The sequence below is a fragment of a genome, unplaced genomic scaffold (genome assembly GCF_019419815.1).
Source record: "Pyrus x bretschneideri cultivar Hongxiangsu unplaced genomic scaffold, Pyrus_bretschneideri_v1 Contig2, whole genome shotgun sequence".
NCBI lineage: Eukaryota > Viridiplantae > Streptophyta > Magnoliopsida > Rosales > Rosaceae > Pyrus > Pyrus x bretschneideri.
In genome coordinates this window covers 9476030-9488559 of record NW_025999501.1, presented here as the reverse complement: position 1 = coordinate 9488559, position 12530 = coordinate 9476030, and the positions used below count along the sequence as shown (strand labels likewise).

Sequence of the window (12530 nt, the reverse complement as noted above, 5' to 3'; positions counted from 1 at the left end):
TAAGTTATTATTAGGCTGATTTGAGACTAGGCCTGACAAACGAGTCGTGTTTGTCGTGTTCGTGTCGTTTTCTTGTAACATATGTTATCTTAACGGGTCGTGTCGTGTCACACCCGTTAGCATAATGGGTCCTTAATAGGTTGGGTCATTTTACCCCGACCCGTTAAGAAAAAAAAAATATTTTTTTTCTTAAATTTGCATATACCACACATTGCCACATAAATATTACTTCAAAACATTAAAACACATTGGTCGTTTAAGTACTACACCTACACTTGAAAATAAGAGCCTAATAAAAAAACATTCATACACTACTAGTCTATTACAAAATATTAAATGTGCAAGGATATGCAAAATGAAAGAGTTTTTGTTTTCAAGGTTGTGAAGCCTTTCTCAAAAGTTTAAACCTTGCCTATGGAACTCAAAGCTTGCATGTTATTCCTTTTACAAAATCCTCAATTTTCGTCGATCATCATGAGGAAATTGTATTGAAACTTTGGCTTGATCTATTGCCTTCAAGAGTTATGTTGATGATGTTTTCAGTAAGGTTTTCCACGCCAGAACTCTCTTTCGCATAAACTAAGTATAGAAAAACCAAACATTAAAAACCATTCAAATTATGAGAAGTTTACCAAAATAATTATGAAAAGAAATAATACAATAATACTGTACCATATAAAAATATATTAGCCTCCAACCTAATGCGCAATGGACGGCTAAGATTAAATCTCAGTCGATCCAATGGTCACCAATTTCTTAAATTTAATTTAATATATATAATTATTATAGTTTTTAGGGGTATAAAATTGTTAAATTAATATATATAATTATTATAGTATTTTTTTAGGGTTATAAAATTATAAAATTCGTGTTACCCTACTTGTATACCTGAACTAACCCGTTATTTTAACAGATGCTTATCGGGTTACCCGATAATGACCCGATTCGTTATCGTATCGATCCGAACATCTGTTAATTTCGTATTATGTCGCGTCGGATTATCGAGTTGTGTCAGGAATTGCTAGGCCTATTTGAAACTACAAATACTTGAGAAATGAAATCTGTTGAAGCCTTGGTCCCAGAAAACATGATGAAATCAAATTCCTTTTCAGCTGTATGGTCAACTACTACTACTAAAAAAGTATTTGGATCAATGAGACGACGGTTGACTTCATGTGCTTCCCCTTCAAATTTGCAACGGGGTAGATGCTTTCTTTCTTTGGTCCCAGGGTTTCCTTATAGGGTTGACCAAAGAGAAGAATCGTTTTATACGGTCTGATTGTTGTATCGATGTATATGGCTCGTTTGGAAAATATTTTTAACTGATTAAAAATGTTTTTAGAGAAAATATTTTGAAACCAATCTTTAGTTACAATGCAAGCTAATCATGGAAAAACATTTAAGGTGCATCTTGCAAGAAGCAACTAGTATTTCTTTTTATTTAAATGCGCTTTTAGTCATTTAAAAGCACTATCTGAACGAGCCCAAAGTGTTAACAATTATTTTTTTGGTACTAGATGATGCCTACACACTATATGTGTGTAAATATAAAAATTAAAAATATATGGAACAAAAAGAAGTTGCAGAAAAATGTGAAAGAGAGAGGGAGCGTGGGAGTGGGATAATATTTTTTTAAAAGAAATAGGCATGCGTTGATGACATGTGAGTGAGGGAAGAAGAAAAAATTTTGGACGAAATTACTTGTGATATTTTATTCAAATTAACATGGAAGGGTATCATAGTATTTTTCTTGGTTTTTTTGTTGACAAAGAGTGTTATATTAATATGTAGTATAAATAACAAGCAAATAATATTTTTAATATACTTATTAATTTTCAAATATGTGCGATAAATCATTTGTTGACGTGAACAGTCACATTCAAAACTTTCTTTCATTCTAGAAATGGTAAAGAGACTCTTAAAAGTAGAACTCTTCGTAGACTCTATGTCACCTCATATTTTTTACACAATATTTTATAATATTGGTACAAAAATTATGCTAAAAATATAAGGTAACGAAAAGTATATACATCGAACTTTGAGAGAGTCCCGTTAGCATTTCTCCTTTCATAATGAGGATGGGAAAAAGATGATGTAGACAATTTCAAATACCAGAAAAGGCAAAGAATAATATAAGTTTTTAAGTTTGATAATGTGGTAGATCGAAAATATATTTTAATACAGTGGTGCATGCACTGAGGAGTGACAAATTCAATAACAATCAAATTGGCCAATTACCAATTATGATCATGCCAAACCACCACCAACGTATTATAATGAAATGTACGATGCATTTGCTTTATTAGGATTTTCTACGAGATATATTTTAATGTGAGGGAAACTAAATTTACAAACTAAATAATGTGACATAAAAAAAAATTGGCACGTTTATCAACGTTTAAGTAATAAATCAATCATCAACTTCCATGTCTTTTAATTTCCAAAATTTAGTCTCCATAGCATTACCCTATTTTTTAAGTTCTCATTTGCTACTTAGGCATTTGCCTCAATAAGACCTGTATTTGGGTGAATCATTAAGACTCACATCGGATTCTTGACAAACAAAAATACAACTTCACACTTACTGGATTGTACATAGTTTTTTTCATTTACATAAAATTTGGTCATTGTACATAGTTTTACTATTTAAACCCGCACAAGACGGTTTGAAAAATCATGACCCCAAGATTTAACCATCAACTACAAAGTAAACTACTTCCTTTTTGCGCACAGAGAGATTAGAAAGGGTTAAGTTCCCATGAACTTAGAGAGAGAGAGAGAGAGAGAGAGAGAGAGAGAGAGAGAGAGAGAGAGAGAGAGTTGACAACAGTACGGCAATCAATCTGATACCTTAAGGGTTAAATTCTAGGCATCTTTGTATGCTATATGTTCAAGGCCTCTTGTGCGAAAACAAATATTCTCAACCTAATTTATTCTCCATTTTCAAATATGGTAAGTAAAAAGAAGAAACCTAAATCTTCTCTCTGTTTATGTCTGTTGTTTTTGTGTTACTTTGGTTAATATGTTTCACAATGTTCTGCACACAGGCAGAAGAGAATGCCGAGCCAACCTACAGCTCCCTCGAGCCGACGGACAAGAGAAAAGGAGGATTCACCGCCGCCAGCTTCATTTTCGGTAAGCAGCCATTCCCAGTATCAGAAAAGGAGTCTGCAGAAATCACTTCCTAGTACGCTACTAATATCCTTGCTTTTGTATATTATGGTTTACATTGAATTTTATCCACGTTTTTGTAGTGTTGCTGGCATTGGACACCATGGCATTCGTCGCAAACATGTGCAGCTTGGTGCTGTACTTTCTCTACATGATGCATTTGGATCTGGCGCACTCCGCCAACCTTCTCACAAACTTCATGGGATCAACTTACCTCCTCTCCCTTGTTGGAGGCTTCATTTCGGACACATACTTGAGCAGATTCACAACCTGCCTGATTTTTGGCGCAGTTGAAATACTGGTAACAAAAAAAAAAAAAAAAAAAAAAAATCACATATATTTTGTTATTCTTGTTGTAGTTCTACTTATGTCACAAGACTGAATATGCTTTTGTTACACACCTTTAGGCTTTGGCGATGACGACCGTTCAAGCTTACTCAAAGCATTTGCACCCAAAAGAAACTTGCCTGACAAAGTGTGTCGAAGGCCGTATCGCTGCCATGCTCTATGCTTCTCTGTGCTTGTTAGCACTGGGAACAGGCGGCGTGAGGGGAGCGCTTCCCGCACTTGGTGCTGATCAGTTTAACAGGAAAGAGGAAGCAAAGTCACTCGCTACATATTTCAACTGGTTTATGCTTAGTACTATAGTTGGATCAACTATTGGTGTCACAGCCATTGTGACTGTTAGCACCGAAGTAGCTTGGTACTGGGGATTTTTTATATGCACGGTTGCACCCATTATCGGGTTTGCTGTTCTTACTATGGGCAAGCCTTTCTACCGCCTCCAAATCCCCGGTGACAGCCCCATCATTAGAGTCATTCAGGTCTGCCCTTCTCTCTAATCAAACTCAATTAGCACACAAACTCGTTTAATACTAGTTAACAGGTGTATAATGTATGTGTCGAAATTATGTGATAGGTTATCGTTGTAGCGATAAAAAACAGACATTTACCGCAGCCTGGGAGCTCTCATCAGCTGTATGAGATCAGTGAAAAGGAATCAAATTATAATGAAGAAAAAATTGCACATACAGATCAATTCAGGTGACATTACTGTTTTGCTTAAAAGTTCATTAATAATTTGCAATAGTTCAAACAAGGCTCACCAAATCGTATGTCCCCGTCTTGGCATGCCAAAATTCTTCAAAATTTAGAAGAAAACATAAGAGAAACATATGATTAAGAAGGAAACTGATAATATAACGAATAGTTTACACCAAAGTTTCCGTGCATGTGGCAGTGGTTTGCTTTTTGCAGTGAACTTGTTGGACCATATGCTATCTGTTTGGTGATTTGAGGGTGAAAAGAATGTGAAGCTTTTGGAAGCTTTTAATCATTTTTTGTTGATTTCATTAGATAGCAATTTCCAATTATGTATATCAGTTTTTTTTTTTTTTTTTTTTTTTCTGGAAAAAGCTTGACTTTTTGGTTATGACACAGTAGTGTACTAATTACTGCCTGATGATATTGAATCAGTTACCTAGACAAAGCTGCCATACTTGGCAAAGACTCCAAGCCCCAACCATGGAAAGTTTGCACAGTAACACAAGTGGAAGAAGTGAAGGTCCTAACAAGAATGTTGCCAATTCTCTTCAGCACCATCATCATGAACACTTGTTTGGCTCAGCTCCAAACATTTTCAGTCCAACAAGGAAACACCATGGACCGCCACTTAGGCCGCATTGAGGTTCCAGCGCCATCAATCCCCATCATCCCTCTCCTGTTCATGTCCATCCTCATCCCGCTCTACGAGTTCTTCTTCGTCCCCTTCGCGCGAAAAATCACAAAGCACCCAGCGGGTATCACGCAGCTTCAGCGTGTCGGGGTTGGACTAGTCCTCTGCGCAATCTCAATGACAATAGCCGGCATAGTAGAAGTGAAGAGAAAGAACCAAGCCAACAAGGACGTCACAAAGCCGATATCCCTCTTCTGGCTTTCGTTCCAATATGGTATTTTCGGCATTGCTGACATGTTTACCGTAGTAGGGTTACTTGAATTCTTCTACAGGGAAGCTCCCACGGGCATGAAGTCGCTCTCCACTTCATTCACGTGGATTTCGTTTTCTTTCGGGTACTTTTTGAGCTCGATTTTCGTCGCAGTGATCAATGGTGTGACGCGAAGAATTGCACCGAGCAAACTAGGATGGCTGCATGGAAAAGACCTAAACAAAAACAATTTGCATCTTTTTTACTATTTTTTGGCAATCCTTAGCTGCTTCAACTTTGTGAACTATGTCTATTGGGCTTCATGGTACAAGTACAAAGCAGATGAGGCAGATTCTAAGCTGCAGCTTAGGGCTTTGAATCAAACACCTCAGTCACAATGACTCAAGTGTTTTACAAGAAAGTAGAAGCAGGGCTAATGAAGCTGCTGCCTCGATCCACTGAGGAAAAAGAAAGAAGAAAAGGTGGCAACTTTGTGAAACACAAAAGAAAAGGAAAAAAGAGAGAGAAAGCATAGCTAATTAACCAAGGGCAGGAATCATCGATGATAATTAATGGATTTTATTTTCAGTCTCTATTTTTTGTCTTGTTGTTGTGTGTTTGGAATTGTAAGATATAGTTTTTAGGTTTGGGACTGACAATATGTCCAATTTACCCCTCCTCTGCATATGATAAAACAAATGTATTGATTTTCTCCATTTAATAAATTTTTCCTTGCAAAACAACGTTGGCATTTTGCTTTCATTTTATGTTATTATACTGGTCTAAACAATAAAAGCATTTAAGAATTGTTTGAAAGTGTTTTTAAAATAAATTTTGTAACAAATAATATTGTTAGTGAGTTAAATTGTTAGTTGTTAGGAGGGAGGAGAATTGGTGGGAATTGAACTTGCACCAGAATGCAGAGGTTTCATTTCTTTCTGTCACTGCCGTAAAACACTTGAAAAATAGTTAAAAACACTTTAAATGACAATGTTTAGGGCTGGTTTGAGATTGCGATGCTTTAAAAAAAAAAAATTATTAAAAAATTTGGAATAGTAGAAAAGCAAAATCAGAGTCTACCGTGCTTCTAAAAAAGTGTTTTTTTTTTTTTTTTAAAGCATAGTAATCAATTCTCATTTAATGAAATTTTTAAATAGCAAAGTATAACCCCACATATTTTATAAAAATACAATGATTGCCCATACATTATTTTTTATTTGAATAACCCCACATATTTTATAAAAATACAATGATTGGCCATACATTATTTTTTATTTGACAATTATTATATCACATTAAGTACCATATCATTTTTAGTCATTTAACATATTTACAACAATTTATATAAAAGTTTATCAAATACTCAGACACTGGTTTTTTTTTTTTTTTTGTTAAAAGCACTTTTACAAAAAAAGGTTTACCAAACACTCAACAACTTTATTTTACAGCTATTTATTCTTATAACACAGTAGAAGCGGTTCTATTAAAAAACACAACAATACCAAACTAGCCTTTAATTAAAAAGGTTAAAAGTACATCCACGTTAGAAAAGGCGCTTTGAAGATATAATTTCTGAGTTTAGTACGAGTTGCATATTCGTATTTGGATTTGTTATAGGTTATGTTTAGAATTTAGGCTAAATCAATTAAAAATGTAGTACAAGAGAGATAAAGGGATAATTCTACAACGTATTGTATCTAATAATTTGAAATTCCTTCGTCTAATATTTTGTTGCTCATTCATTTCACTTCTAAGTTTTCCTATGTCCATACGTCTCATGCAAAATCTCTCATCCCTCATCCATGTCGTCCACGTGCCTTTGGTAAAATATTTTTCCAGGTTACTATGTCTTCATGAGCATAATCAACTTAGCTCAGCTCAACTTACAAACTTGATAAGACCCAAATATGATGTCCTCACCTTCTAAATTTTTTATTTTTCATTTTTTTTTTATATAACGATATATTTATTCTAAGGGGTGAGGAGAATAACTTGTATTCAACTTGTCGTTCATGATATTTGAACCTAACTCTTATTTAGAGCATCTTCAATGGGGGCTTTATCCTTCTTGAGGCTACCACATTTGTAACTCTAATGAAAAATTTCATCCCTAATGGACCAAAAAATGGGCTACATCCACCACATGGGCTAACAACTTCAATCCTTGTAGCAAAAAGTAGGTTGCATTTAGCCCCAAAAAGTACGGGACCCACACCAAATTGAGAGCCCAATCTTGGTTTTTTATTTTTTTATTTTTTATTTTTAGTTTAGAAATGAGTGAGCCCAATTTTAAGGGTTTATTTTTTAACCGTTATAGAATTTTAAGGGTTTATTTTCAACCGTTTGTTTGGTTAAGAAAACATATACAAACAACTATGTTCTGTGTGAACGATTAGAAAAAAAAATGTAGTGCTTTGTGTTTAATTTTCTAGATTGAAAAATTCATAAAAAAAGTGATGAAATTTAACATTGGTAGTTTAGAGACTAAACCAAAAATATAAACAAATAACATAGCTAAATTGTGATAAGATAATCTCATCCAATGGTTGTTATGAAATGAAAATCTTGTTTGATTTCGAAGAATGTCAATCAGAAAAATAAACCAACGAATGAGATTGAGATAAGATAAGAATCCAATGGTTATTATGAAATGAAATCTTATATTTTCTAATTCATAGAAACAAACCAACGGATGAGATTGAGATAATATATTCTATAACAATGCATAAGTGATAAAATCTAACCTTGTCAGAATTTGAATTCTTTAGGTTAAATTAAAATTTAAGATAACACGTCCAAAAATCAAGTTAAGAAAAGTTAAGACAAAAATAAATTTACGGTGTAATCAAAGTACTACATAAATAAAATATATAGCCCCATATATAGTTTGAAAGATATATAGCTCCTTATTGGGAGAGATTTTTTTTTAAAGCCCCAAAGATTCCTCGGAGCTATATCCAGCACTTTTCTAAGAGCATCCTCAATGAGGGGCTTTACAATGGAGCTAGAAAAGTGGTGAATATAGCCTAATTTAGAGCTCTGAGGAATCTTTGGGGCTCTAAAAAGTATCTCTCCCAATAAGAGGCTATATATCTTCCTCGGAGCTATATTTATTTATGAACTTTTTAGCCTAAAAATTTCAAATTCTAACCAAGTTAGATTTTATCACTTATGCATTGTTGTAGGATCTCTTATCTCAATCTCATCCATTGGTTTGTTTCTATGAAATCAGAAAAAATAAGATTTCACTTCATAACAACCATTGGATTTGATTATCTTATCTCAATCTCATCCTTTGGGTTTTTTTCTCTGATTGACACATTCTCCGAAATCAAACAAGATTTTCACTTCATAACAACCATTGGATTGGATTGTCTTATCACAATTTAGTTAAGTTATTTATTTATACTTTCGGTTTAGGCCTCTAAACTACCAATATTAAATTTCATCACCTTTTTATGAATTTTTCAATCTAGAAAATTAAACACAAATCACTGCATTTTTTTTTTCTAATCAATCACACAAAAAATAGTCGTTGTTTGTATATGTTTTCTTAATCAAACAAATGGTTAAAAATAAACCCTTAAAATCTTAAACGTTTGAAAAATAAACCCTTAAAATCATGTTTTGGAATTAAAAATGGGGCTTACCCATTTCTAAACTAAAAAACAAAACAAAAAACCAAGATTGGGTGCTCAATTTGGTGTGGGTCCCCTACTTTTTGCAGCTAGATGTAGCCTAACTTTTTGTTACCCAATAATTGAAGTTGGTAGCCCAGGTGGTAGCTGTAGTCCTATTTTCTGGCCAATTGGGGATGAAAATTTTCATTATAGATACAAATGTGGTAGCATTAAGGAGGATAAAGTCTCCATTGGGGATGCTCTAATAGAACCCCTCATTGGAGATACTCTTACAAGTGAAAAAAATTATCACTAGAATATAGTATTAAGCAGTCTCACTTTTTAAATTTTGACCTAAATGAAACCAGTTAGTGATTATATTGACTCTTTCTCCAATTGTTGTTGTCCTGTTACAAAGTCGGAGCAGACTTGTCATTAGCTGGGTTCTCTTGTGGGACTGGTATTGCATGATGAAATTGCTCTGTATTCGTTTCATGGATCGGTTTCTAGTGAGCTAGTGATTATATCAACAATATAATTAGTATGGGCCGAACCCTCCTCTTTGAGGTGGTATTATTGTGCAAATAAATATAATAAAATTAGCTTATCAAGAAGCCCAAACATGATGGCCTCAACTAGACATTTTGTTTTTCGCTTTTCCATATGACGAATACTATATTCTAACCTATAAAGGAGAGAGATTAGAACTCCTATGAAACCGACATACAAATTGTTTTAACTAACTAACCTTATTCACGTCTATGGCTTTGAATTAAAACTTAAAATTCAACATTCCATCTCTCTGCGTTATTAAGTTATTAGGTCAAACCCACGTTAGCATGAAAAGACAAATGAAGTAATTAAGCAATAACATATCAGGTCTCAAATTCACAAGTACAGTGTCGTGGAGATTCCAAGCTTTGTAGGGCCTTCGCCATTAAAGCAAGTCCACCGGGGACTTTTAGGCCAGCAACGAGCACCATTTTTGGCCCGGCACCCAGCCAATCCCCTCCAGTCCATGTGGATAAGACGGCACCCAACCCAAGCTGGTTTCCAGGCTAGCCCAAAATGGACTGAGCTATGGGACGGCCTGCTTGACGTCATGCTGATACTAGCGTGACGTCGCAGGCCAGTTTAAATTTTTTTTGCGCTAGGCACTTGCAAAACATGCTTACGTGGCCGCATGTCCCAACAAGAAAACGTGGGGGTGCCCAGCCAGCGCAGGCGTACTTAGGGATCTGATGGGGGAGGCCACATGTTTGTTTCTGGGCCGTTGGATTTCCAACGGCTAGTTTTTGGACCATTGGATTTCCAAAGGTCAAAAAATTTTGAATTTGACATCTAATGGCTAGTGATGTGGCTTGATCTGGACCATCCAATCCAGAGATCAATAGTCCACGTTTTTTCCCCAAAAAAAAAAAAAAAAAAAGGCACAACGGTCAGAATTATGACTGTTGGTCACGTGTCAACGTATAGGCTGTTGGATTTGAATCTTTTTCAAATCCAACGGTCCAGATTAATTAACTAAATTAAATTTTATAAAAAATTATTAAAATTTGTTAAAAAATACATGAAAATTTTATTTATTTTTTTTCTATAAATACCTAACCCTCATCTTCCACCTTACACCACATTTCAATATTTTCAACACTTTCTACCAAAGCTTTCATATAATTTTTGAGAGAAAAAAATGACTATGTGGAAGCTCATCGAAGATGTTACGTTGTGTGAATGCTGGGTTCACACTACTCATGACCCGATTACAGGTAATGGGATGGATAAGCGAGAAATGAGGAGTAAAATTATGAAAGCGTTTTGCGATGCGATTAGAGATAGATAAATAAAAATACAATCAGCCTACACAATATCTTAGGCGTTAAAAATAAAAGTTTCAGATTTGTGAAAGGCCTCCTATAAAGCAAGATTCTGGCTCTGCCATTGCCAAGGACATGGCATACCACAAACCTCTTTGAAGACTTATAGAGGGGTCTTAGCCCATGTTTTGATGTTTAAAAATCTCCCACCAAGAGGAATTGCCGGACAAAACTTGAACCTAAGATTTGGTTTAACGAAAGGAACGATCCTTACTAACTCAATCAACCTTCGTTGACAACTTGAGTGGTGACCTCCACAATGATATTATCATGCTAATTCTGTGGTTAATTAGCAAAAGTAGGCAAATTAATGAGGGATTTGGAGTTGTAAAACCAAGTGTGCCGACCAAACCCAGATTTGTTGGTGGAATACAATATGTGGATAAGAATAGTGCGTGACAGAACTTGGTGGGTTGTGCCATTCAAGCTTCAAAAGATGCATGTGATTATGGGACCGAGACAAAGAGCTCAGCTAGCTCACAGGCCACCACCTCTTTTCATTAATATGATGGTTTTCCAAATAAACTGAATTCTTCGTTTAATTATTGTGTCTCTTACACGTGACTGCAATACACTTATACGGTTTTTTTTTTTTTTGTTTTTTTTTTTTGTAATGATCAGTTGGTAGTTTTATCGCAGCAGTCCATCATTTTGGAACTAAAAATACTCACGGAGACATTTTAGACATTCTCTGACTACTACCGTGTCATACACCAGCATCAGGAATCAAAAATAAAGCGTGCCATATAAAATACAGGCCTAGAATGTATCCCCAACTACTAAGCCACTACGCAATAGTTGCACTTATATGGTTTAAATTTTGCCCAAAAAAGTTCCTCCTTTAGATTGTTTCTAATTTTTATGTATATAGATACATACAAACGGTATTAGAGGTGGGAAATTCATATAAATACACTTGATTAACAAAAAAAAAAAAAATGGAAGAATGACTTGGCTCTTCAAGATTGAGGCAAAGTTCCTCTTAAATTCACTTAGTTTCCGATTTATAGAACTACGTGCTTATAATCAGAATCGTTCATATTATAAATTGCTCTGTAAATATCACATGTACAACAAATTATTTAAAGCTAAGGTTGTTCGGTCAGTCAACTGTAGTAAATAAATAGATGGTTAGTAATTTTTTTAGCGAATCTGTCCATTTATTTTTATACAGCTTGATGACTAAATGATCGCATATTTAATTATTTTACAAATAATCTTTACAGAGTAATTTAAAATAGAAACAATTATGATAAAAAAATATAAATTTTCGTAGATTCACACATAATGAATTGAGGAGAATCTCCTCCTTAATCATTGAGGAGCCAAGTTAAATCCTTAAGAAACCTCTTGCATTAAGAAAACTTGCTAAACAAAAGGAATAAGGGATCATGGGTGTGTCGGTCATAAAATGGGTTTATAGAAAAGTACTACTATGTTAGTGCATATCATTATTTCTAGAGCCCAACACAATGCATTGAGATCCAACAATTCTTTTGAATACAATCTTGAATTCATTGACCATATCAAGACATGTAACATGCAAAATTTAAGGTATATCTGGGGTTGTTTTCTGCTAGAAAACATATAAGTGTTTGCCTCATGGACGCGAGATTTTTTTAGAGAAGTCGTTTTTTTAAGAGGAGGTATTTTCCAAGGAGTCATTTAAGAGCACATAGTCGAAGAGGTTATACCTTCAGGTACTTGTTAAAATAACAAATACAAACACTCTTATAAATAGAGAAAACGAAAGCAAATTCTAAACTTAACGAGCAAAACATCTTAAACTTAACGGGCAATGAATCATAACTTTGGGCCAAAAAAACCAATAAAAATGAAGAAACTAATTTTCTGACTGTATATATAATATACATAACTATATGACAATCAAACTAAAAAAATCTTACATTTATGAAGAACTCATACCACATAAAGACGAT

At 34.4% G+C, this 12530-nt stretch overlaps 1 protein-coding gene across 1 annotated transcript; it reads left to right on the top strand.

Annotated features, from left to right (window-relative positions):
- The first annotated feature begins 2886 nt into the window (after positions 1–2886).
- LOC125476620 (protein NRT1/ PTR FAMILY 4.5-like) lies at positions 2887–5497 on the top strand. The gene is made up of 6 exons (XM_048582912.1): positions 2887–2952; positions 3048–3135; positions 3255–3472; positions 3579–3995; positions 4091–4215; positions 4648–5497. The coding sequence occupies exons 1-6, from the start codon at positions 2887–2889 to the stop codon at positions 5495–5497; spliced, it is 1764 nt and encodes a 587-aa protein (XP_048438869.1).
- Positions 5498–12530: the final 7033 nt, after the last annotated feature.

Coding starts and splice junctions, on each gene's coding strand:
- LOC125476620 (XM_048582912.1), top strand. CDS start 2,887: ATGTTCAAGGCCTCTTGTGCGAAAACAAATATTCTCAACCTAATTTAT. Junction 2,953..3,047: donor ATTCTCCATTTTCAAATATG/GTAAGTAAAAAG, acceptor TTCTGCACACAG/GCAGAAGAGAATGCCGAGCC. Junction 3,996..4,090: donor CCATCATTAGAGTCATTCAG/GTCTGCCCTTCT, acceptor ATTATGTGATAG/GTTATCGTTGTAGCGATAAA.